Below are 27,912 nucleotides of genomic sequence, written 5' to 3' on the forward strand. Positions count from 1 at the left end.
TTCTCTATAAATTGTTATTTTTATTTATTTTGTTTGTTTAATTATCCATTATTATATGCAAGGTGGTAAAGTCATAGCAACACTGTCATGTCATTGAATTTCATCATTCATTCCATTATAAAGCACCGCACAGATTAGATAGATTGGTTTTTTAGTATGTTCAATCATTTCGAATGACTTTATCAATTCAAGCTGAAAATTAAATTTAGGACAAAAAGTGTCATTATTACAATGTTAGCCGTTTACAAGTTGATTGAGTTAAATCTCGCGGTTACATTAGTTGACCGATACTGCTGTCTTCTGTTTCACTTTGGTTATATTTCTTCTTATAGATTCGATTTTTAAAATGCTGATGTTTCCTTCTATAGCTCCGTAGCTATGTGTTAATTTTTAATTTGGGCGACATTAAAATTCAGCAACAGAAATAGCCTATTAATTTTAGTTTTTGTTGTAGTGAAGCGTATTGGATATAGCATACTTTTTAAACACAACACTTGTTAAAGTTTTGCAAAATTGGACACCTTATGTAGTAAAAATTTGAAATACAAACAACGGTAACTTTTCACATTCAATGAATGTACTCCTTTATGTGTTAACAATAATTTCATTCACAACACCTTCATTCAATGGTAATCACTATGTTTTTATTCAGTCTACGATCTTAGCGCGAATGAGTAAGACGTAGAGTAATAGTGAAAGTTCTCGTAAAAATTGTGCGATTTTTTTTAAATAATTCATTACATAGTGTTCGAAAGATATCTACGAATATATCGTTAGTTGCTTAAATTACAATTTTGTTTTGGAAAAAAATACGAGAAGTTTACATAAATAACTTTCGCTTATAAAATTTTAATTACCACCGGATTTAATTGGTGGAAATTACAAATCCAAGAAATTCAAAATGAGTTTTAGCTGCTTGAGAAATGTGACGAGGTGTGGTATGGTGAAAGTGTCCTCATCGGGCGCGCTGGTTTCGAGACTCGGGGGACCTTGTGTCGCAAGGGAGGTTCAGATGAGCGCGCCGCACGCTGCGGTGGCCCAGCACAACACCAAGCCGGATTGGAACCGCGCCGTCAGCGAGGCGGAGAAGATCGTCGGATACCCTACGTCATTTCTCAGCCTACGATGGGTGCTCAGTGATGAAATAGCGAATGTCGCTCTCCATCTTAGAAAATTAGTTGGCAGCAACCATCCACTACTGAAAACTGCGAAGTATGTTGAAGTTTTTTTACGTCTTTTCTTAACTTCTAAATCCTAAACGTCTACACAAGCAGATGCATTCTGGCGTAACTTACCGTGATTTCGTACTCTTTATTGGCACAAAGAGACAATTACTTTCCGAAAACTATGGCCTAAACATGTTTGGCTAATGTTTCGCAGCGCGAACCCTGCGGTAGAGCATTCGATTTATGCTTGATGCTACGCAATGTATTGTTCAAGTACAGTACTATATGACCTTCTTTCTCAGTCATTAGATGTTACGTAGCTGCAGTGTTGACAGCCTTATTGACCACGAATAATAAAACTAGCTGTCACCCGCGACACCGTCCGCGCAAAATTTAAAAAAAAACCTGTTCTTCTAGACTATGTTTTACATCTGTGCCCAATATTGTCAAAATCTTTTGAGCCGTTCCGGAGATACCTTCAAACAAACATCCATTCATCTATCCAAACATTCGCATTTATAATATTAGTAAGATACTATTTCACAATACACAGAATAACTTTAAGAAGAATAAATATATTTATCCGTACATGAACGTAATTTGAACTCACGCAATATTTTGCGTTAGTGTTTTATTGCTACTTAACACACAACAGACACGAAAGTCTAAAGGTTTTGCGAATCAAGTGAATAATACATCGATCTATTAATTGCCTTTTCCATGTGAAACTGCTGAACCCAGTTATTATCACAAGCGCCTACTATATGTTAGTTTACTTTGCATGACTTTGTTAAGATAGAAACTTTGTTGAGAGCATATTTTTTGAAGCGGAATCCTTTTGCCATTTTATTTTTAATTTGTGTTTTCTTAATAAAATTTGTAATGTTCTTGAATTAATTTAATAAATAGAAATAAAACGCAAAACATGTTAAAGAAATGTCCTAATGTCAATTTGATGCGGACTATGTCTTGCAACAGACTTGCTATGATAAAAAAAAGAAAGAAAAAGTAGTCATTAAGGCTGTCGCATAATGCAGAAGAATAGTCGCTACACAAAAAGAACCATGACTCCTAAAATATTCTATTGTCGGGCTTTCTGTGATTTTATTTCGTTAATCTTACTAATATTATAAATGTGAATATTCAGATGGATAAATGGATGGATGGATGTTTGAAGGTCTCTCCAGAACGGTTCAACGGATTTCTATGAATTTGGCATAAATATAGAACATAGTTTAGAAGAACACATGCTACTCATAAAGTTTATTTTTAATTCCGCGCAGAAGTCGCGGGTAAAAGCTAGTTTATTATTAATGTCGCTTAAAACAGAGTATTTTTATAAGTACAATTTTGACATATTCTCTGGAAAGTATACTATAACTATCTACATATATATATATATATATATATATTTATTCTATTGTCTTTATGTAACTTTATTCATCATAATTTAAAGATTTAGTATGGTATTATTATTAACACAGTTAAGCATATTGCTTATTGAATCGCAATGCATTTATTATTTATTATTTATTTATTTATTTATTTACAATACAATAAAAAAACCTAAAATAGAACTATGTCCCACAAAATTATATAAAATAATTTGACTGTGGGATCAAGGAATTTAATTTAAATTTAAATTGATATAATATAAAATTAGATTAGTATGATAATTAAAAATTAAATTAAATTTAAATTTATATAAAATAAAATTAGATAAGTATGATTATTAAAATTAAAATAAATTTAATGAAAGTATAATGAAATCATATATTTGTGTTTTTAATTTATAAAACAGATTTCTCTTTCAGCAGCATTCGTGCGTTCTCTTTTAATAATGTTTGTAGAACGACGTATAAAACAGAATAAATACTTATAATAATACATTTATTTGTTTTAAAAATTTATCAATGTAATTTAATTATATTACCCCGTTGTAATTATTAAAAAAATATGAAAACACAATATTGAAAGAGTTTGGACATAGAAATTAGGGAAACCGCCAGATGATTCAAACAAGCTATTAATAAAGACTAGAAGGTTTATGAAAGAGTTCTCTAAAATACAAGTTTAAACCCATTTTCATTAAATAGTGTTTTAAGTAGTTTAGTAAAAAACTTTGAGACGATATTTTTTTTACAAATATTTGTCGTTACTTTTACAAATTTTATAGTGTGTAATGAAAATAATTCATGTCATCGACACGGCACAGATTCTGTTTACAACTTGCAGAACCAGTCGCAAACTAGTTCGCAAAAACTCGTTGATACGGTACATGTAGTTATCATCTAAATGACGTAGTGTCTAGAGAAGAATGTATGACATCAGGGCTTTTCTATGATTTCTAATTTTTTTCATATCTTCTTAAGCTGACCCTTTCTTTATCTTCCTAGTTACAATTCCATTTTAACAACTTGTATTAATTAATAAATAAGGAAGAGAGACATCTTCTATATTGTAGAAGAACGTTGAAATACTACAATCTTAGTTTTCTTTCTTGCTTATGTGTTCATAAGTTTTCCTTAGTACAAAAAGTAAGATATCTTTTTGGAGTCTTAGATTTTATCAACTGACCTTTAGGTTTAGGTCACTTCGTGGAATTAAGATTGGTTCTTCTTCTAAAAATATAATTGGTGCTGTTCTTTTACAGTATGCCTTACTTAGAGTCACTTAAGGGGTAATTAAATATCCGCTTCGCGTAGATTCACCCTAAGGAGTTTTCATACAGACGTTTATCTTCAAAGTGTGGTAATGAGACAGCAAAGTGTAACTTTGTATTCAGGAACTTGATCTACAATGGCAAGAACAACATGCAGGCTTGGGGGTTGATCGTGCTACTGGTGTCGAAGGCGGCCGGCCACAGCCCCGAGATACCCGACATGGAGCAGGACAAGGCTGCCGGCGTACTCCACAGGTATCTGCAGTGGAGATTTTGTAACATAAGCAATAAATATATGTAGTAATATAAAATATGACAAGTTATATGAACAATTATGTTTTTATAAAAGTATTCCTACAGTCTCCACAGTCTCCACTGTAGGAATACTTTTATAAAAACATAATTGTTCATATAACTTGTCATATTTTATATTACTACATATATTTATTGCTTATGTTCTGGGTCTGGGTCTCCACCCACCCTAATATTTTCTTACTCCGTGTTGATTGTTGTTAAATCATCATCAGAATCGCTATAGCTGCGGGGCCTAGATCTGGGTTGGTAAATTTGTGCACGTCATTTTCCTTTTAATTAACAAAACTTATCGTTCCATGTAGCCAACGCGCTCTAGCGGAGGTGACAGAGATGATACGCACCTCACACCTGGTGCACAAAGGGCTGGTGAACATGAACGCACCGCAGGTCGGTCCCGGAGACCCAGACGACATGATGTTCGGCAACAAGATCGCACTGCTCGGCGGCGACTACCTGCTCGCAAACTCTTGCTCAGAACTCGCCAATCTTAGGTAAGCTATTATCTACATAAGTATAGCCAGAGCACTTGTCCCTCAGCCTATGAATGCCAGCTTAACGTAGCATCGGCGCCAAGTGCTGCAAACAAAAAAAACTTTCTACGTGGGGTATTAAAAAATTAATAGCCGATGTGTTCTTCCAGACTATGTTCATTTATTTCAAATTTCAGAGGATCTTTTAAAAAGTTAGATACCTTGTAATAAAAATCAAAACTTTCGCATTTATAACATGATAATAGTAAGAAGTATACTGTACTTATGAAATTTCATCGCTGGTCGTTTGATTTGTAACCCGACGTGCGTTCGTGTTTTTATTGTTTGCTTTAATGTGTACATGTACATAAGTACACATAATTACGTACGTTGTGTACGCATGTGTGTAATTATTGTTGAGCTGCGTATATTCAATGAGGTGTAACCATTCACTGTCAGGATACTTCGTGTCCAAGAATCACGGTTTTCTTTTTATTTAACGTCAAAATAGTTTTTCGACGCTTAAGTATTTATTCAATATGTTAATGTTATGTATGAAACTTTCGTTGCCGAGTTAACCTCTGCAATTAACGCTTTTCGACAACGCAAAGCGTTTTTCTACAGCACTATGTATTTTTCTAGCGGGTTAGACACATAACCCCATCTACAAAATATGGTGACTTATAAGTTTATTATTACCTACCGTACTTCCCATTTTATTACCACAACGCAGAAGGAAAATTGTACCTATTATCGAAAGGTCTATAATAACTACTTCCTTAACCTTTCTTTAACCTATATCAGCTTAACTTATTGGACCTCTGTTTAATACATGACGTAGGTTAATGCTCTTTGTTACCTTTTGTATTACCCATAAACGCTTTTTGCAATGTATTGGAAAGGTTAAAGTGCTAACTGGTCAATGTCCGGTTCGCCTTTAGTGTGGGCGTAGGGTTCAAAGCCGACGTACAAGGACAACATTCTCCAGATTCTTCTGATGTGTCAGTTTATAATTTAACGAGTCTTTATTAATTGTACAACAGCTTCATATTGTATTCAAAAATTCTTTAAGGTCTTTCCACACTGAATGTATGGTTGACCGTAAGTAAAGATTTTGCAACTAATCATTATGTGCCTTATTTGAAGGCGCGGCAGTGCCCCCGCAAAGCTGAACTCAATCGAAACATTTTTATCGAACAATAGAATAGCTATTTAAGAAATCTGCTGTTTTACGGCGTATTTGTTAAGTAATATTTAGTTTTATAGATAAAAAAAATAAAAAAAACTTTTATGTTTTATCGGAGTAGTGTGGAATGGTTCTTTAGATTGGCAAGTCTGCGTTTTAAAGGTGTCAGAATGATTAATACGTTTTAAGTGAACGATTAATTTTGATTTTTATTTAACTTTTCGTCGGCTCTTAATCGCTTGACGAGCTTCCGGAGGCATTTATTTAAATCTGTTTTCTGACCTTCTTTACTAAAAGAAATATGTAAGTCAAGTGCTCCAATTGACGCACTTAAACAAAAATATAAGTAATCCAACATTGAACACCCCGTGGACACAAGGAAGCCATTAAGGATGTTATGACTACCGATGTTTTGACTACGGATTCACATTATTAGCATTGTGTAATATGATCTATTGTTGACTCTCACTACTGCATCCGATCAGACCACACAACGGCTACCACCACTAAGGAAACATCATGGATATATAAGTCGACCGGCGAACGCATAGCAGAGATTCAGATTGAAGATTCAGACTTGTAGACATGATTATTTAGTCTGTAATTTATTATTGTATTAATTGGGGATCCGCCCATCTTCTTTAAGTTCATTTTATAATTGTAAAATTTAAATAAAGTTTTTTTTTAAAAGTAAGTGTTCTTCGAGAAATTTAACTGGCGCCCAACGTGGGGCCCCTAAAGCAGTTGTTCAAGAAGAAAATATCGAAGCACGATCATAAGAAATCCTGCAAGATTGGAATTCTTCGGTTGTTGGTCAGAAAATAAGCACGACTATAGTAATCCTGCGAAGTTAGTAAGACCGCAACTTATACAACAACTAAATCTTTCAAGATTTGAAGCGAGGGGGCCTTTTCAAAAATAAATCAAGATTTTGAGAAGAACCTAATGAAGCCTGTAATATTTATGTGAGTACCATTCGCATCATTCCTTTCAAAATTCCATTCCAATTGAAATCTCCTACTCTAGTATATAAGTCAAAAAGAGGTGCGGCGGATCACCCCAGTAGTTCTAATAGTTCTAGTAGTAATAATAATAATTCTAGTAATTCAGATTTAATTAAAATGGACGCGAAACAATTAATAGCTTTCGTACCTACGTACTCAGGTGATACGTTCGGATTATATCATTTTCTCACCTCTGCTCAACAGTTTTTACACGTTGCGGGAGGCGATAATACCCAAAACGTAATGATGCTTTTAAGTAAGTTAGAAGGAAAAGCAGCGATGTGTGTAGGCATGGTAAACCATGATTATAAGTGGGAAAATATCAAACAATTATTAAAAACGGAATGTGCCGATTATAAAAATTTAAATGTCTTAATAGGTGAATTACAAAACTTAAAAAGGAAAGGAACGTATAACGATTTTATATTTGAAATTAAGCAAAAACTATTTTTTATTAAAAGTAAACTGTTAGAAGAAAATAATGGTCAACAAGTGATAGTCGATAAGTTAATGGAGACTTATATTAGCATAGCACACAATACGTTATGCGCTAGCCTACCGTACACAGAACAAAACGTAATTGAATATTGTTCATTCAACGAAGCCGTTACGCGCGTTTTGCAAATGGAAGCGAAAGGTCGATTTGAAAACTTTAGACAGAAGTTTTCGAAGTTGTGTATTACACCAAATCAAATGCACCATCCACGTCCACAATTTAATTATTCGTATCCTTCGAATAACAGAATTAATTATGATAGAATTAATTATGATAGATTTAATACTAACAATAATAATAATTACAACAACAATAAAATTCCTTATCATACAAGAAATCCATGGCGACCTAATTCTCAAAATGTATTTAATCAACCGCAACATAGCTATTTTAAAAGAAATTTTCAGAATAAACACTTCAACAGAAATTACCAAATGAATAATAATAATAATAACAATAATAATTTGAGTAATGAAGATGTATCTATGCGCACGGCACCAAACTTAAAACAAGGTCAAATTAATATTGGAAACGGATACGTTGCTGAGGAAGTTTTCCACCACGAAAAATTTCCCCAGGATTTTTTAGAAACACGCCAGGAGAATCCAAAGTCTTAGAATTAAATCAAATGTATAACAATTTACCTTATTTTACTGTACACAATCCAGACTTTAAAATTTTAATAGACACCGGTAGCGAACGTTCTTTTATCACTAAAAAAGCTTCACAGTATTTTAAACAATATTATAAACCAGAAAAATTTCTTGTTAAAACATCACATGGAATATCACGACATGAAGGTATAATAGTGACTCCATTTTGGAATAAATATTTCGGAGAGAATAAATCAAATAAATCAACTATGACTTTTTATATTTATGACTTTAGTGAAAAATATGATATTTTGTTAGGAACGGATTTAATTATACAAATAGATGCAAAAATAGATTTAAAGGATAAAAAACTATATTTACCTGAAACTGAAATTTCAATTAATCATATAACAAACAATGATAATTTTAATTTAAATGAATTATGTGAATATTACAAAGATTTATTTACAGAAGATGTCACGAATAGTGCCACCACTACTATAAAACATAAAATTAATTTATTAAATGATGAGCCTATTTATCAAAGACCTTTTAGATTACCACATACTCAACAGGAAGAAGTAGCTAAGCAAATTGATAAATTATTAAAAGAAAACATTATTCGACCATCGGAATCACCTTGGTCATCGCCGGTTCATTTAGTAAAAAAAAAATTAGATCAGTCGGGAGTAGTAAAATGGAGAATGGTTATAGATTATCGTAGATTAAATGAGCAAACAAAATCAGACAAATATCCACTTCCTAATATAGAGGAGTTGTTTTCGAAGTTACAAGGAAATGAATATTTTACTACATTAGATTTGACATCAGGGTATCATCAAATCTTAATGCACGAGGAATCAATAGAAAAAACAGCATTTAGTACAACTAATGGTCATTATGAGTTTTTGAGAATGCCGTTTGGTTTAAAAAATGCGCCAGCAACTTTCCAAAGAATGATGAATAATATATTTAAAACAGAAATGGCACGAAATTATTGTTTAGTTTACTTAGACGATATTATTATTTATTCAAAAACGGTTCAGGAACATATTGTTAAATTAAAAAGTGTATTTGAAGTTTTAAAAAGAGCCAATCTTAAATTAAATAAAAATAAATGCGTTTTCATGAAAACCGAAATTGAATTTTTAGGGCATGTTTTGAATAAAGATGGTCTTAAACCAAACCAATTAAAAATTGAGGCAATACGAAAATTTCCAATTCCGAAAACGATTAAAGAAATAAGGAGTTTTCTGGGATTAATTGGATACTATAGAAAATTTGTACCTAATTTAAGCAAAATTACAAAACCTTTAACTGCATGCACAAAAAAGGACGCCGTAATAAATATAAATAATAAAAAATTTTTAGAAGCATTTCAAACTTGTAAACAGTTATTAACTAATGCACCAATATTAGCACTACCAGATTTTAATAAAACATTTGTAGTTACGACAGATGCTTCAGATATAGCGTTAGGAGCAGTGTTAAGTCAAGATAATCATCCGATAGCTTACGCGTCGAGAACGTTAACAGAAACGGAGCAAAAATATAATACAACAGAAAAAGAGTTATTAGGTGTTTTATGGGCATTAACACAATTTAGACCTTATATTTATGGTAAAAAATTTATACTTAGAACGGATCATAAAGCGTTAATATGGTTGTCAAAATTAAAAGAACAAAATCAAAAGTTAACACGGTGGAAATTAAAATTACAAGATTATGATTTCACAATAGAGCATGTTCAAGGAAAAGAAAACAATGTCGCGGATGCGTTAAGTAGAATTCATTTGAACCATTTTAGTGACGATTCACTTGATGTGCAGTATAACAATGAGTCATTAAGAAGTGAGACCTTAATCAACAGCAGTATTAATTCATGGAACGAAAACAACGACGACGATGACAATAGATCATTATCGGATACTGTTCATTCTTGTCTAGAGGATAGTGATACTGGTATTCCAATAGTCCATCGTTACCCGCCGAAACGATTAAACCGCGTAGTGTTTGAGCTTGCATCGTTTAAACAAGTAAAAAATGAAAAAGGTATGTTATATTTTTATATTCCACCTTCTGATGAAGAAAATATTATTAAAGAATTAATGTTAGAATATTTAAATAAAGATAAGTATGCGTTAATAATTCCTAATGATGAATTATATTATAAAGTTTCGGAAGTTTATAGAAAATATTTTGATCATAGTAAATTAAAACTTACTAGATATACTAAATCCTTAATTGAGATAAATGATATTGAGGAACAATTACAGTTAATTAAAGAATATCATCTTTATAATAATAGACACGCAGGAATAGATAGTATAAATAAACAACTACGTGAAAAATATTATTTTGAAAAAATGAGAAAACTTATTAAAAGATATATAAATAATTGTGAAATATGTCAAAGGGAAAAATATAATAGACACCCTTATTCTACTTTACCAATTGAAACAGAAACACCACTTGAACCAATGGATGTTTGGCACATTGATTTTATGTCTCTCGAAAGAGATTGGTATTTAACAATAATTGATAAATTTTCTAAGTACGCAATTATTAAGCCAACAGAAAAATCGAAAGTATATGATACATTATATGAAATATTTGCGTTAGTAGGGTCACCAAATAAAATAGTACACGACGGTGAACAATCTTTCTGTAGTGAAATAATAAATGAATTATTTAAGACGTATAATATAATCAATCACACAACGACAGCACAACATCACAAATCTAATTCGGATGTAGAGAGATTGCACAATACAATACAAGAACTATATAGATTGCAAAGAGACATGGATTTAGATAAAAATCAAAAGATTAATTTTATAACCCATAGTTATAACAACACTCAACACAGTTCAATAGGAATGACACCTTACGAAGTTCATTTCGGTAGAAAACCAAAATTAAGAAGTTTCGACAATTTAAGAGTTTTTATTCAACGATATACCGCACAACATAGAGAGTTTACTAACGAATTAAATAAAAATGTACATGATTTATTGATAAAGCAAAATAATAAATAACATAGTATATTTCATTATTAATATTCCTTTAGTAAAAGATAAAATTTATAATACGAGAAAAATAATACCCGTCATCCTAAACAATCCTACCTGTTCATATCCTTTGATGCGCATGGTAACATTTGCTTATGATAATGTAGAAACGTATGAAGTTAACAATTGTATAGAATTAAGTGAATTTATATGTAAAGATTACACTAATGTTATTAATATAAGTAACTGTGAAACCGATATTTTGTATAAAAAAGAGAGTAGTAAATGTCAAACTGTACCAATACAATGTCCAAAGCAAGTAGTTAATATTATTTCCTCTAAAGTTATTTATATGTATTTTAATAGCACTACTGAACTAAAGATAAAATGTAATAAACATAAGGAAACAATATGGTCAAAATATTCAAATGTATTAACTGGAGAGAATTGTGAACTAAATATTTCAGGGTATAAAACGTTGTTCCGTACTAAAGAATCAACGGAGGATATAATTATAGCGACGGTCGACTTGAAACAATATGAAGATGTTACAGAAATGGAATTGAGTTATGATGTATCCAAGATAACTTCGAAATTGAAAGAAATCAAGAAGTTACCAGATTTCGCTTTTGAAAGAAAACACAACATAATACAGTATGTGTGGATAGTAATAATAACTTTAATATTATTATTTATATGTTCATCACAAATGTGCAGATTCCGCGTTTGCAGAAAACCCGGAACTTCAAATTTAGGGGGGGAGAGTCAAGCTCCAATTGACGCACTTAAACAAAAATATAAGTAATCCAACATTGAACACCCCGTGGACACAAGGAAGCCATTAAGGATGTTATGACTACCGATGTTTTGACTACGGATTCACATTATTAGCATTGTGTAATATGATCTATTGTTGACTCTCACTACTGCATCCGATCAGACCACACAACGGCTACCACCACTAAGGAAACATCATGGATATATAAGTCGACCGGCGAACGCATAGCAGAGATTCAGATTGAAGATTCAGACTTGTAGACATGATTATTTAGTCTGTAATTTATTATTGTATTAATTGGGGATCCGCCCATCTTCTTTAAGTTCATTTTATAATTGTAAAATTTAAATAAAGTTTTTTTTTAAAAGTAAGTGTTCTTCGAGAAATTTAACTTGTATATGGAGATGACTGATCAATAAAGCTCTTTGAATGTGTAAAAGTACGTTTGGTGGGTTAATTTAATTTACTTATTTTTTTAATATAGTATATACATAAACATTTTGAATCTTGTAATTAAGATACTAAATACAATTTAATTTGTTACTGGTTCAAAGAAAACTTTATTTACATTTGATCATTTTGACAAAATTATTTTGATTGCATTTGCATATAATTAATTCAATTTTAATGTCAATTTGTTGAACATAGTCGAAGTATTTAAATTTAATTATTATTTGATTGAATCTGTCGTTTTTGATGATAAGAGAAGCGTAAAAATAACTACTATTATGGTAATTGTGTATTAAATTTACATAAAATCAGTGTATCGTGAAAGTTCTGATGTCTACGTCATTATATTCTATAGTATAGCTTGTCTAGGTAAATAGAAAACTTGTCATGAAGGCGCCTCAATTGAATTGTTTATTACATCGCCTTCTATAACAATGAAGTTAGTTTAAATTATTTCCGTAACATGGTGAGGTGTTTCATATTCCTGGTCAGGCTGTAATTTATAATTTACGAGAAGTATAAGTAAAACAGACAATAAACTTTCTCTTAAAGCGAGGTTATTCACATATTCGTACATTATTTGAGAAATTTTAATTACCCAATCTGAAACACGCTGCGATGAAATCTCATGTTAATTTTGAACTAGATACAAAATTAGCTTTAAGATTATTTAGGATTTATTTATTCTTTTTTTACTTATAAAGTGTGTTGCCTTTTTTATGCATTTTAGTTGTTTTGATATTCAAGGTCACTTTTGAAATTGGAATAGGGGGGTTCAGATCAGTTATTTTCTTTAAGATGTTAAAGATTGCCTTTTTATACAAGCGATTTCAATTCCATTCGATCACAATGTACCTAAGCATTGTCAATATTACAAATATCATTAACTACAAAATAAGTTTGGTATTGTAACGTAACTATAATAGTATTTAATTGCAACGCTAATAGGTTTTAAATGTGAATTGAATTGGACATAACCAGTTAAAGGTCGTTGCGATAACCGTGCGGTTTTGGTCGCATGGACAATTAGCAGTTCAAGTTTGAACGACTTATGGTTCGTGAAAGTTGGACCTCTTTCTTAAACTTGTTTTTATCGGTACTTCTTTGAAGTTCCGTGCAAGTCATGTCTCTTTATCAAAGGAAGTAAGGCTGTTTGTGGAGATAGCTTCATTTATTGGCATACATTCACTCCAGACTTGATTTCTTTATTTTTCATTCCACTATTTAAGTAAGCAATCCGTATTAGGATTCATGTAAATTTGAATAATTTGGTATATTTAAGATAACTAACTCTACGTTACGTTTCAAGCTTAAGATTCCAAAATGGTGTGCAATTTACCTTAAGAATTAAATTGTTTAAACTTTCGTGAGACATCATAATTAATTAATTAAGAAACGGCTTAACTGCACTCGCACTGTGCGAGACGCGACGCGACCGCGAAGTCTTCGGATTAAACACTCGCCCTGAAGATGGACCCCCGATGGGTTCGAAACTAGTCGGTGCCGTCACCGGACGATCAAACGTGAGTTAAGCCGTTTCTTAATTAATTAATTACCTTAAGAATGTACATGAAAATACTGTGAACATTTACAACAATTGGTTAAACTTACAAAGCTACGAGGATATATGTATTTGGGTTTTCATACACTTTATTGACCGGATAAAACGCAGAAATAACGTTGACCCCATTACTTTCCCATTCCTGGGAAACAAAATATTACTTTTACTTAACACGTTAACTGCGGATTGAGGCAGGATAGGCCCAAAGCGTGACTTCTCGCTGGTGCGGCAGTCAAAATCGGGTTGTTTCGCTCTGTGCGGGAGGCTACTAGATCAGTATTTCTATGAGTACGACAGAGACAAATATATAGAAATGTTTCTCTTGCGATATCTAGCCCAATAGCGTAATTAGATAAAAATGAGGTCCCACAGGCCCCAAACGCACTAAAAAGAAATAAATTACGCCTAGTGCGGATTGAGGTCAAATCTATCTCAAAATTTGTAGGCCTCATGGCCGCACTGCACGAAGCGCGGGCGGCGCGGGCGCCGCACATCCTAGCTTAGTGTTGTGGAAAGTTTCGATAACGTTTCGAGTTTCGAGGACGTTTTAGCAGGATTTATTAAAGATTAAGCGTAGAACTTTATTTTAAAATCCTTAACGTTTTAAACCAATAATGGTACTTCATCTGACTTATTTGAAAATGTTTATTGGAGTTATGAGAAACTATGTTGACCTCGGTAAAAATTTTACTTATACCATACAAAACCTAAATTACTGCAACTTTGAATTTTAAGGGGGTGGCCTGTGTCTATGATGAACCAAAAGTGCATAAATCGGACACAGAATGTATTTACGAGCCAGAAACACAACACTAAAAGCCAAGCTACTATTAACTAATTCTACTTAAATAGCACGATTAGTACGTCTTATACTTAATATAATATTCGCACGCACGCACATTCACCACTAACAATACTCAATTATCATCATTATTTTGTTTTGCACATGGGTGTTGCCTTAAAATGTGTGCTCAGTTGTGGATTATTCTTCACTGTTATTTTAAGCAAGTCACAGTTCCATTCGAAGTTTAGTCCATAGTGGCAATTTTTACCATTGTGTGCTGATCATCGTTTATGTACAGAGAACGTTGAATGTTTTTGGTGATGATCTAAAATATATATTTTATTCCAAGATTTCCTATCGGCAGATGTGCTGATCATTTGTTCCAAAGAGGTAGTCAAAGAAAGCGCTGCGTAGGTTGCTACGAAAAATTAAGATTGACATTGAATGGCACGCAAGCTGCTAAGAAAACTAAAAAATTTGTGACTTTTTGTGTCCAGTGTGACAAATCTTTTTGTTTACCATGTTTTAATGAAAAACATTTTCTGTGATTAATACTCAATAAACATTTATCGTAACTACAACTCTCTTTTAATCCCATCACTAGTCGAGGCATTAATTGACCTTCCTTTCAGTGCGATTTGAGGCAGAACCGATGACAAATTTTTAATTTTACTTTATTCATTAACGAAACGTCCTAACTCCAGGCGAAGCTAGATTCATATTATGCACATATTTAAGTTCATAAGAGTGAAGTTTCAAGCAAATATCGTCTAATTTGGATTTTTTAAAAATGTTTTTCGAAAACATAATTTTGTGAGGCAGGAGAGGCCTCAATAGCACTGGAAAAAAGTTCAACTTTGCCACGAACAGGCCTCAAACGCACTGGCTGAAAGTTCCGCCAAAATGGCCTCGCAGTTAACGTGTTAAACAATAAATACACAAGGAAATTGATTACAACATGACCTTATATATTTCCGAAGAAAACATTAATAGTATAGTTTTATTACAAAATTTAAATTAATTATTTTGCATTAATATGTTACAGGTAAACGTTATAATAATAATATAGTGGGTGGTCTAAATTTATGTATTCAATGTGTAAATTTAAAATTAAATTTAGTGAAACATGTTTTTATATGTTTATATTCTACTTGTTAATGTGACCACCAGTATTTTACAAATAAATATGGACATGCTGTATGACTTGTTTCCACTGGACTATGTTTTTTATTCAACATCGCACATCTGCAAATGGTGGCGTTGTCATATATTTTACAGCAACACTACCTTGTACATTATCAAATAGACTTATTGAAGAAACTTTGTGGACTACAGGGATGTAGAGCTATTAGAACGGCTCTTGTATTAGCTTGGACTATTATGTCCATGTCACGGGCGTGGTAACAGCTTTCTAATTTGCTGTGCTAACTTTTCTGGTGCTTTGATTTGCTAGGTATGGATGTACCCAGGTTTATTTTCAGTGTATGATGCACTTGAATTAATCCTGATTTATCAGTCTTTTTTTAAATTACAGTGAACATAGAGTATAATTACAGTAAGTTCCTTTGAACACTTAGCGTAAGTTAAGTTCCTTAACACTTACTTCGACTTAATACTTAAGTCAAAAATGGAAATACTATAAATAGCAGTAAATTGATATGACATGTATGATAATCGGAGAGAAAATTAACATTAAAATTTACGAGTTAACATTACACGTAAAGGTACACAGTTCGCAATTACAGTTTAATAAAACTTACATCCGTAAAAGTAATTACTGTACATCTGTACACGCACATTTTTATTATCTCCGTTATATTGGTATGAAACCGTAATAAAATTGTACGATATTACTACAAGAATGGTACACAGTAAGGCCTTTGAACTCTTTATTACTGCGCTTGGTAATTACTATTTTATATTTTTTTAACCCAAACTGTACTCACATTTGCCAAAAGTTTATTATATGACAAATATTCGGAAGAGATCTTCTTATCTGCTGAGTAATTTACGTATATTTAATAGGATAGTTAGTTAGTTAGTTAGTTGTAAGGGCTCGTTTTCCGCAACTCCACGGCTAGCGCGTATTTTGCGTGTGAGCAGGACCTGGATTCACTCCAGCCAACCCAACTCTCCAAAGAATCCCAGCAACCCTTTGATGTTGTCGGTGATCTCTGGGAGTGTTCTCGGCGATCCGAGATGCTTTACCCTGTACTCTTGCACTGCTGGGCAGTGCAGTATCACGTGGGATGCTGTTTCTTCGTCACCCATGCACGCTCTGCATAGGGGGCTGTCCGTAATACCTGTATTAAACAAATGTTTATTAAAATTGCCATGTCCAGTGATGGCAGCCACAACTGTCCGTAGTTGTGCCTTGTTTAATTGAAGCAACCTCCTAGTTACCCTCCTGTTAATCCTCGGTAGGGCTTCTTTTGACTGCCTGCATGTATCGATTTTGTCCCAGGAGGTGCAGTGTTGTGCGTGACTCCTTGTTGCGACCTGTGATCTTAGATAGCTTGCTGGTAGGGGAACGATGGGCTCTGGGCCGATAGCTCTGCTATCTGACCCTCGGCGGGCTAGTTCGTCTGCTGCATCGTTCCCCCTCGAACCACTGTGTCCTTTAATCCATTGGAGGATAATGTTATTAGATGTCCCTACTGCATTAAGTTTGAGGTGACATTCATAAATGAGGCCCGAATTAACTGTGATGTTGTTTAGTGCCTGTAGTACTGCCATGCTGTCAGTTAGTATGCGTATACTCTCGCCTGCAGCTTCCCTAACAGCTATGGCCTGTGCTGCCTCAATTATTCCCATGCATTCAGCTTGGAAAATTGAGTTATGTGTGCCTAACGGTTTATATATTTTGATGTTAAGGTCCTCTGAGAAAACACCTACACCTGTTCCTTGATCAGTTTTGGATCCATCTGTGTAGATCTTAAGCTCTTTCTGGTTCCCTTGATTTGTGGGACCGTGCTCTTGCAATTGTATTTTATATTTCTTGTCGAAGATGAACTGCTTCGGAATTAAGTCCTGTTTTGCGTCGGTAATTGGTACTTCTGCTATGAGCGTATCCAACACTGACGTATGCGAGGTATTACACTTCCTCCACAGATTTAACGTACGCAGTCTAAGCGCCGTTAGTGTAGCTATTTGCTGTATGTAAAAGGGTAGGGGTGTTAAATCCAGTAGGGCCTCCAGGGCAGCTGTGGGAGTAGTTCTCATGCTGCCTGTTGAGGCCATACAAGCTAATCTTTGACAACCTTGTAGTTTTTTACATGCCGATATTTGTTTGGTTTTAGTCCACCAGACAACGGCACCGTATGTGATCATCGGTCGGATAACTGATGTGTATATCCATAGTATTATTTTAGGTGTTAATCCCCACCTTTTGCCAATCATCTTTTTGCACTGCCAAAAAGTAATGTTGGCTCTATTAATTTTATTATCGAGGTGTTTGTTCCAGTTAAGTTTATCATCCAGGATTACTCCTAGATATTTGACTTCAGTTGAGAGTTTTAGTTTACTGCCAAACAGTGAGGGTAGAGTGTAATCCCTCAGAGTCCGTTTTTTGGTAAACATAACTAACTCTGTTTTGTTCGGATTTACAGACAGTTCGAAATCCTTACACCACCTTTCTACAATACGTAAGGCTGTCTGTGTAAGGTTACATACGATATCGGCTGTTTTCCCTGAAATAAGGATCGCTAGATCGTCGGCGTAGCCTAGTGTGTAAAAGAAGTTGTTGTTAAGTTTGCTTATCAAATCGTTGATGACTAGGTTCCACAGTAGGGGTGAGAGAACCCCTCCTTGCGGACAACCTTTCGCTATCGATATGATGCGTGAGTCATTAGTTTTGATTAATCTCTTGCTGAGCATTTGTGTAATCCATTCTGTTGTGGTTTTATCGACGCCATGTCTCACCAGGGCACTTTCTATGCTCCTGAAATTGGTCTTGTCGAAGGCACCCTCAATATCGATGAAGGATCCCATGCATATGGATTTGTTTTCCATTGCATTTTCGATCTTGCTCACGATTTGATGAAGAGCCGAGTCTGTTGATTTCCCAGCTGTGTATGCGTGTTGTAGCGGGTGTAGAGGTGTGGTCTTTAACGCAACCTCTCTCACGTGTCTTTCAATTAGTCTTTCCATTGTTTTAAGATTAAACGAAGTCAGACTAATTGGTCTGAATGATTTGGCGTCCGTATAGTCACCTTTACCTGGTTTAGGTATAAAGATAACTTTGACTTCTCTCCATATCTTGGGAATGTAGCGGTGTGCTAAACATCCTCTCATCAGATTAATGAGTTTATGTTTTAGCACGTCTAAACCCCATTGTAGAAGGGCTGGGAAGACTCCATCAGGTCCCGCCGCTTTATATGGGTGAAAGCTGTTAATCGCCCATTGTAGTCTGGGACTTGAGATTATCTTATGGGCTAGTTCCCAGTCGTGGGAGCTTGGTGTTGTGGTGTTATCATCAACGTCGCTAGGGTTGCTTATCTTACTACCCGGGAAGTGTATGTTGAGCAACTCGAGCATTATTTCATTAGGTGATGATGTGTAAGTGTTGTCCGATTTTCTTAGTGAAATCGGCCCATCGAGTCGTTGACTTGAAAGTACTTTCCGCACGCGATTGGCTTGGTCGCATTTGTCCACACTACTGCAAAAGTTGCGCCAGCCTTCTGTGCGGCGTTTCCTTATGCACTTTTTGTATGCTGTTTTCGCTTTTTTGTAAGCGTCCCAGTCATTTACATCGGAGGTGTTCATAGCCCTGTTTAGGGCTTTCCTTACCTGCCTCCTGTACTTATCAAGCTCTTTGCACCACCACGGTTGCTGGCCTATTTTTCCCGATGCCACTGCAACCGGGCATGCGTCTTGGTAACTGTGTATTATAGCATCCGTTATATTTTTGGCTTGTTGGTCTAATTGTTGTGTGCTTGTTGCCAGTGGGATATACTCCACTCTGTTCAACCTAGCAGCCAGCGATTTTGTGAAAAGTTTTTTGTTGGTTTTTTTGGGGTTTCTCTTCGGTTGGACCTGAGTTGTTATATCTGTGTGTAATTGAAAGCATATCCATCTGTGGTCCGAGCATGAGGCCTCATCGGAGACATGCCATTTACGGATATGAGTGGATATGCCACTTGTTGCGAGAGTAAGGTCTATAATTGTTCTAAATCTTCTGGTTACGAATGTTGGTTCGGAACCGAAATTAACTATGTTTAAATTAGTTGTAAAGAGAAATTCAACAAGGTTCTTACCTCTGTCGTTGCTTCTATCCATGCCCCACAGCTGGTGGTGGGCATTTGTATCGGCGCCAATCAGGATCTCCAGACCCTCTGACTCACAATAGTGAGTTAACCTTGTGAGCTCAGCAGGGGGTGGGTCCTCGGCCTCCGGCATGTAGGTTGAGGTTATTACGAACTCCCTCCCTTGTTCATCTGTCACTTTGATGGCGCAGTTGTCTCTGGAACAGTAGTCTGTTAACAGGTGGGCACGAATGTTTTTAGACGTGAAAATGCACGCTCTGGGTTGTTCGTGTTGTGTATAATAGTATAGCTTACCCTTTGTGTTGGATAGGCCTTGCACTTTGCCGGCCCTAATCCACGGTTCTTGAATGAGGGTGATGAAATTGTGTTGAACCTCCACCCGCTTACGCAATTGTGTCGTAGCAGCTTCGCTGTGGTGGAGGTTTATTTGTGTAATGTGTGTTGGGGTGTTTTTATTCGACGAAGGGCACGGCATTCTGGCGAGCCTTTAATTCGTCCTCCTCTTCATCGATATAAAGGCCCGCCAGCAGTGCTCCCGCATCGTCACCGTCAGAGAGAGAAGCGGCTGACAGGGAGTCAGCCGATTCCTCGGCTGTCGGCGCCGACCCTGTCTGCAGTCCTGATGGTCCTGGTGTGGGTTCAACAGTGCTCTCCTTCGTACCTGACGTCTGCACAGTGGTGGCTGTTGATACGTCCACGTAGGTGTTCGGCGTGGATTGCTTTTGGTCAGGTCTTCTGGAGGACTGTTGAGTGTTGTGTTGGGGTGTGTCATAATACCTGCCTCCTTTGCCCAGGAATTTCACGTAGACGCTGCCAAGGCAACATCCTAGTCGTCTCCCCCTGGCTAGTAAGGTAGGTATGTGATTCTCTGGGATGGTCAGCTTCACGAACCAACCTTCCTGCTGTTGTTCAGCTTCAAGAAGAAGCCAGTCCTTGATGGATACCCATCTGTTTTGGCGGTATAACATGCGTCCTATGTCTATAGACTTTTTCCACTTGGCTTCACCATTGGGTATGAAAATACCACAACGGATCCGCCGCGGAAGATCAGCCTGCCTAACTACAGTAAGTGTTTTTCCTTGGTTCAATTTAGGGTTTTCCACCGCTTTCTTGAGCCAGGTCACTGTATATTGGTCCTCACACCAGACTCTTATGGCTCCCTCGACGAAAGTCGGTTTGCCAACGAAGACCGGCATGTCAGGTTCTTCGCCCGCACCTTCAGGTTGCCAAGCGAAGTTAACTATCTCTTCATGGAGCTCTTCTAGGAATTTTTTTGCTATTTCCCTAGTCAGAAGTCCTGTTGGGGCACTAACAACCGCGACCCTTAGGTCGGAACTCGCTGCCGCGCTGTAGCTGATTGTCTCAATTTTCTTGGACGATTTGTTAAGTTTGGCCTTTTTGTATTCTCCTCTCGGTGACGTCGAGGAGTTCAGTGATCGTTTGGGAGCACGTGCCACATTCCCATGCCTCCTCGCCACCTCAGTCCTCTTCGGTTCCACGCCTTTCCCTGCACCAGTGACCAGCTCTGGAGACCTAGGGTCCGTACCAGTTGCTTTTTGGTCACCGGTGCCTGGTTTGGGTGTTGCCGATTCGGAATTTAGTGGCTTGGTGGCCTCCGGTACTCGGGCTTTTCGTGCCAGGCGTTGTTTCTTAGTGAGCCGCTTCCACCTTTTCTTCTCACCAGCTGGCTTGGTTTCCTTAGGACCAGTTGTTTCCGTAACAGTAGGTCTTGGAGCCTTAGGCTTGGCTCTCCGACTTACTATTTGCCATGTGTTCGCGAGGTCTTTGTCGTCCCTGAGTGGTGAGGGTCGTCTTGCCGTCGCTTGTTGTGTGGTATCGGGGGTGCGCGTTTTAGTTGCTTCCGCCGTTGTGATGGACCAGTTATCATCTTTGTTGCTGGTCGCGGTTTTATCTGGTTGGTCGGTCAAGACCTTCCCGCCAGATGCTTTGGTGTTAGAGCTGTTGTTTGCTGAGACCTGGGATGAACCAGACGTCTTTGTCATGTCTTGTTTAGTGGGCTTTGTTTGATCCATAGCCTGCTCGAAAAATTTTCATCCCCCCGGCTTCCCGCCCTCCACGGAGCCCGCACCTTTGGGAACGTCCTACTCATAAAAAATTCGGACGCTAGGAGTACCGAGGAGATATAGGTGGGCAGGGCTGGCTTACAGCGCGACATCGGGCGCTCGATCAGGTTGGCAGCCGGGTTTACCAATATAGTAAAGCCCGACTTGTCCACGTGCACAACCTTCACTTACGCCGTCAGCATGGCCTTTGCCACTACAGGGTGCCCCGAGGCACACTGCAGACCCCACCCACCTCGCCTGCGGCCCTCTGACGGGACGCGTGGCCATTTCCCTGCCCGTGGCTAGCGGACAGGGCTACCGTTTTGCCTGAAATCCAGACCAAAGGGGGAGTGTTGCCTTACGCCACCAAATAAAACCCATGTGACGCTCGGCTCAGCCCCCCAGGACTCCTTCATCCCTGCGTACGGCGCTCAACTGCGCAGGTCCTAGCGCAGGTGGGTTTGTAACAACCGACGGCTAAACCCACAATCACCGACGGCATTTCGAGTGGTCCTCTTAGCCGTGGTTAGAGAGTAGGCAATGATGCCAGTCTCTAAACACGTTGCCCGGGGTGCACCGGAGCCGAGGGTAGCCATCCATTTGGGGTGTTACATCCGCGTGGATGAATACCCTCCGCTCACACGAGGAGGTGGAACACACTAATTGCCCCCAAATATTTAATAGGATACTAACATAATCTTCAAGAAAATAGTGAATTTTAAACGTAGATGAACAGTCACGAGTTAACGCGTCGATGTCTTTTCCAAGATACAATATTCATATTAGTATTTTTATTTATTTAACGCATTGTGTCTGTGCAATGGGTAATCCAAAAGTCTTAATGTTTATATTTATTTATTTTGTGATAGGAATCAAGAGTTGGTGGAGCTGATGTCCTCTGCGGTGCGGGACCTTGCGGAGGCGGAGTTCCTGGGGGAGCGTGACGAGCAGAACAACCCGCTGCCATCGCGACCACTACCAAAAGACCACATGGAAGCACCATTAGGTAAATATAGACTATGATAACAAGATAATATGTAATATTAATGCATTATCCTTCATGATAAGTGAGAACGGGATCAAAAAAAGTTCGCACTTTATTCCTAAGGATTTATGTTTACTTATTTATTCGTTTTTTAACTTTGCAATAAAGCTTAAAGTCAATGAATAAAGGATAAAGTATAAAAATGACTTCTTCTAGTACTTTTCCATATTAATCTGTACTAATTCATGTAACAAAAAGTCGTATTTTATGAACATAAGCGTATGAGCGGTGTTTGTTCAAACACAGCGGCCATGAGTCAGCTGCTGACTTTCACTCCGGCATTCGGGTGTCCAGTGATCGCGGAGCCGAGGTTCGGATCGTTAATATAAACATTAGTGATTCAATAACCTCGAACACGTAATATAACGAATTATTGCAACTAATCTTCGTTTTAAAATATTGAATTTATCACTATCAATAATCTATTATTTTAAGTGGAAAGATTAAAATCTTGGTTAAACTAAATACAACTTTTTAGATAGAAAACATTTACTGTTGTGTAAAATAGTACTGTATGTAGAGTTAATAAATACAGTTCGTTTAAATATATATCTTACTAATATCATAAATGCGACTGTTTGGATGGATGGATGTTCTGATGATTTCGATGAAGTTTGACATAGATGTAGATCAGAGGCAGGAAGAACACATAGGCTACTTATGTTGCTATGTACTTATGTTTTTTTTAATTCCACGCGGACGGAGTCGCGGGCGACAGCTAATTACAATTACAATTACAATTTTATTGGTAATATATAAATTACAGGTCATACAAGTAAAAGCTATAATATCTATTTTATAAAACAAAATCTCTAATATAATATGTGTTAAAATAATTATTGAAGTAATTTAATGTTTAAATAATCCAAAGGTTGTCGCAAAAAAGAACAATCAAAATATTTCATGTTTTATTTCCATAGAAATTAGTTTCATGTTAGTTTTTTAGTTAGTTAGTTTAGTTAAGTTGTCAATGTTATGGCATAGACAAACAGATGACGACATTTTGAAAAGGTTAGAATGTCAATAAGTAATGTAAATAAACATGGAATGTCAAAGTTAATACAGAATTGTTTACTTTCGATTTCTCCGTCGACTATAATGGCAACGTAACATACACGTAAGCTTTGATTTTTTTTTATATTTGAATTTACTATTATTATTTATTATTACTTTAAGGTTAAAATGCTTACGAAAGAAGATACTTTAGTTAACGATAAATGAGAAAAATGTAAATGTTTTTAATACATGTACAGCTTTGCAATATTGGAACGAAGTTCCTTATCGCGCGTTGTGAAAGGGGGCTAGACGGAAAAAATTCTTACGAAAAGTTGTCACGACACTTTTTGCTATAGACGAATGAGCGCTACTTCACCATGGCAATGACGTGACAATATATAACGAAAATTCATAGAAATAAAATGTACTTCTTGTGAAGACTTAAGTTTTTTATTCATAGAATAAACATTGGTTCCTTCACTAATTAATTGAAAGGAACTTCGTTCCATCCGGGTGTTCCTGTTGCTGTCTTGTTTATTTTTGGTACACCGTTATGGTTGAGCGGTTCTATTTGCATAGGAATTAATGTGCCATCGCACACATCCTCCATCCGTGTCAATATGCCAACCTGTTGTCTGCACAGAGCGCTTACATTACAGAGACATTTTATTCAAATTCATAAGGTTTCAGATGAGCGAGCGGTCAAGTGAACTTGCCGAAATAGCTAAGCGATCGCTACTCACGATCCGCACCGGAAGGGACGCACAAAAAGGGGATATTTTTTCTTCTTAGTCCCCTTCTCCGTCCATCTTGAAAAAGAAGATTGATATTTTTGTTATCAACGTAAGAGACGCTCGGAGGCTACCGAAGTTAGGAATGACTATTACATAAAACAAAGATTAAAGCGGTTAAAGATTAGAGTGATTAAAGTGGAAATTCTAGTGTATCCTCTGTGTATAGCTGCTCTGTAACAAGCACAGCGACACGGAAAGTTAGATGTGTCGATGAAGACGACATTTGCGTGGTTTCGCTTTTACGCATGACATGATGTTTGATATCGCATACGCAACTATTAAGTTAATGTCTTGTAGATAGATTATGTCAGCTTATTCCTATTTTATAATACAATCTAAGAACAATTTATCAAGCTTATCTAGATGGATATTTAACACTTACAAATACGCAGTCGTTCTTTTTATCGAGGCAGCTTGATATTTTATGACCAATTATGATTTTTACCTGTTTATTTAAAACTGGGTAATCTAGTTATCAACTAGCAAAATCCGTTTCATACAACATTAATACGAGTATGTATCTTTTGATCTAAAATATTTTACTGTCAATTGTTTTAGATCGTGATCACTGGATTTATCATTTTGTTTAATGCTTTTAAGTATCTATTCCTTTCTGGGTTGAAATTATATTCGATAGATAACTTTTTATGCAGAAAATAAGCATTTTCTGATCTCATAGTCTTCTCACAGCTTGTGTGTAGTCCAGATTCAGGAAAAACCTGCCAAGACGTGTGGTAGTTTCGCCATTAAAATTCTCAATTGTGTGCCATTGTAAGGAACTAACTCGGCCGCGCCCTGAATGCGAGGTGCGCATCTTATGAATACTAATATATCGACAAGCCATCGCTATTCTCGTAGCATTTATAACTACTTTAATATCTGATTATAGGACAGACATACTAACATCTTTTGACTTTTAACTTTAATAGTTGACAATTTCTATTGTATATTTAATCGATTTAACTATTTTTCACCAGAAAAAATTAAAATTTAATAACACAATAAAATTATTTGGTACTATCGATAACTGTTAACAATAATCAAACTATGAAACATGTTTTGCATACATAATTATAGAAACCTAGTAAAACGCCTTTGTTTACATACTAATGTGTTAAACAACTTAAACCGGTTGTTAAACTTAATCAAATACATGGAGAATTTCTTACGTTACTGTTTTTAAAGGTTCTTTACGCATAATTGTACGAAACTGATCACTGCAGGCTGACACACTGCAGAATGATTTTTATAATATGTGTGTGACTTGCAGAGTGGGAGTGTGTACTGCAGCCGCTGCCGATGGGCGGCGTGGCGGGCAGTGCGCGGCGCGAGTGGGCGGCGCGGCACGTGCTGGCGGCCGGCGCGCTGCTTGGCAAGAGCTGCTCCGCCACACTCAAGCTTGCCGGACACGCGCCCGCGCTGCAGACACAGGTACAGGGGACATAACTAGTGATGCAACGGAAGTGTCTTAGCGGAACCAGAAACGGAAACAGATGTCAAAAATAATAAATTTTAGCAGAAACGGAAACGGAAGCAGATGCGGAAACAGAAGTGTAAATAATATGAAAAAAAAACATATTTACAATTTTTTTTTTTTTTGGTAAAAACAGTTTGTATTCGTTTTTAATTTATTAAGGCATTGGATATCGGTGTCCTTTAGCCTTCAATGTATGTATTTTTACTGTGCTGCAATAAGTTAAAATACGTGTTGACAAACGGGGGCTTTTAAATATTAAAACTTAAAAATAAAAATATTACTAAATAATAAAAATTCACCGTAAAAAGTTTTGGCTCCCGGCTGTTACCTTTTTTATTTTGTAAACAGCGAATGTGTTAAGTATCAAATACACCAAATCTACATTAGAAAAATATATAATTATTAGGCGTCGGTGGCTCGTGGCACTTGACTTGCAATCTGCAGGGGCTAGGTTCGTATCCCGTCATGTACCAATGTGTTTTTCGATTTACATATCTACATTTATCCGACGTTCTTACGGTGAAGGAAACCATAGTGATGCTGCCTGCACATATCTAAGAAAAAATTCAATGATATGTGTGAAGTCAACCCGCTCTGGGCATGTGTGGTTGACTATGGCCTAGCCACCCCTAATTTGGGGTAGGCTCAGAGCCCCTTAGTGGGGATGTATAGTGAGCTGATGATGATAATAATTATGATGATATATTACATGGTTGTCACTTATTCAAAAGTACATTTAATAACTCGTAAGTATGAAATAGTCACATTTTGCCAGTTGTCAAATTTTATATGGACAACAACTAGACAGTTTACTCCAGCAAGAGAAACTGATTGTTTCAAACAGCAGCAGAAAATATTACGCGCTTAAATTCACAAAAAAAGTACGTAAACAAACAAATGCGACAAGTGCCGAAAGGCCGCGCAGGGACTGCGCGTCTCGCGCCGCGCATTTGGATCTCTCAGCCGTCGTAAAGTTCCGTTTTATCTCCGTCATAAAAGTTGCGGAAACAGAAGCAGAAACGGATGTTGAAAAGCACGGGAAAGGCACTACACACGTCTGATTTTGAGATGCCAAAATGCTTGAGGGATGTTGTATGCTGCAGACGTGGCGCGGTAAATACTTCAAAATCTGTGTCTTCCATATTTGAATGTTTTGTGTGCAGGGTTATCTATTCGGTTGCCACCTAGCGCTGGCATGGCAGGCGTTCCTGGATCTGGAGGCGTTCTCCGGGCCGGAGCCGCGCAGCTTCTCGCTGGTTGGCGCGCCGCTCGCGTTCACGTTGCAGGCGCGACCTGAACTATATGAACTGATCGAGCAGGGCCGCCGCAGTGTGCACGACGTTGACTACCACAAGGTCAGCTTCCCAATGCTATATAATGCAAAATAAATGCTATACATATACCAACGTCACGTTTGATGAGTTTTGTTTATGCTGGAGGCGTATGGCCTATTCATATGGCCCACTACTAATATAAAAAGGACAACAAAGTTATAAGATATTTGTTGCGACAGCTTTACGAGGCGGTGATGGCGGGCGACGGCATCGAGCAGACGAAGCAGCTGCAACGCGAGCACATCCGCGCCGCGAGCCACGTGCTCGACAGCTTCCCCAACTGTGATGCGCGCACCGCGCTCGCCAACATCATCGTCGCCATGCATCCGTGAACCCCGACCACTTAACTTGACCCCAACCATGAACCCTAACCTCAAATCGAATCTTTACCTGAATCTCTCTCTATTAACACTTTTGTTTAAAGATTACTTGTATTTTAGCACATTGAATGGTATATAATATT

The 27,912-nt window shown here is 36.6% G+C and overlaps 2 protein-coding genes across 4 annotated transcripts; one reads left to right on the forward strand and one right to left on the reverse strand.

Annotated features, from left to right (window-relative positions):
* The first annotated feature begins 666 nt into the window (after nucleotides 1-666).
* LOC106710955 (all trans-polyprenyl-diphosphate synthase PDSS2) lies at nucleotides 667-27,907 on the forward strand. The gene is made up of 7 exons (XM_045678222.1): nucleotides 667-1,212; nucleotides 3,952-4,083; nucleotides 4,446-4,634; nucleotides 22,673-22,809; nucleotides 25,909-26,069; nucleotides 27,279-27,470; nucleotides 27,629-27,907. Exons 1-7 carry the CDS (start codon nucleotides 902-904, stop codon nucleotides 27,779-27,781), a joined length of 1,275 nt encoding a protein of 424 aa, XP_045534178.1. The 5' UTR covers nucleotides 667-901; the 3' UTR covers nucleotides 27,782-27,907.
* LOC106716013 lies at nucleotides 16,704-22,468 on the reverse strand. Of its 3 annotated transcripts, none has more exons than XM_045678220.1 (2): nucleotides 19,732-22,468; nucleotides 16,704-16,779 (listed from the first exon to the last, which is right to left on the reverse strand). In XM_045678220.1, the coding sequence occupies exon 1, from the start codon at nucleotides 21,771-21,773 to the stop codon at nucleotides 20,193-20,195; it is 1,581 nt and encodes a 526-aa protein (XP_045534176.1). In that variant the 5' UTR covers nucleotides 21,774-22,468; the 3' UTR covers nucleotides 16,704-16,779; nucleotides 19,732-20,192. The 3 variants fall into 3 exon arrangements, with proteins under 3 accessions (XP_045534176.1, XP_014364923.2, XP_045534177.1); XM_014509437.2 differs by lacking the exon at nucleotides 16,704-16,779 and having other exon boundaries at nucleotides 19,401-19,937; nucleotides 20,035-22,468; XM_045678221.1 differs by lacking the exon at nucleotides 16,704-16,779 and having other exon boundaries at nucleotides 19,401-19,950; nucleotides 20,035-22,468.
* Nucleotides 27,908-27,912: the final 5 nt, after the last annotated feature.

The sequence above is a fragment of the Papilio machaon genome, chromosome 6 (genome assembly GCF_912999745.1).
Source record: "Papilio machaon chromosome 6, ilPapMach1.1, whole genome shotgun sequence".
NCBI classification, from domain to species: domain Eukaryota; kingdom Metazoa; phylum Arthropoda; class Insecta; order Lepidoptera; family Papilionidae; genus Papilio; species Papilio machaon.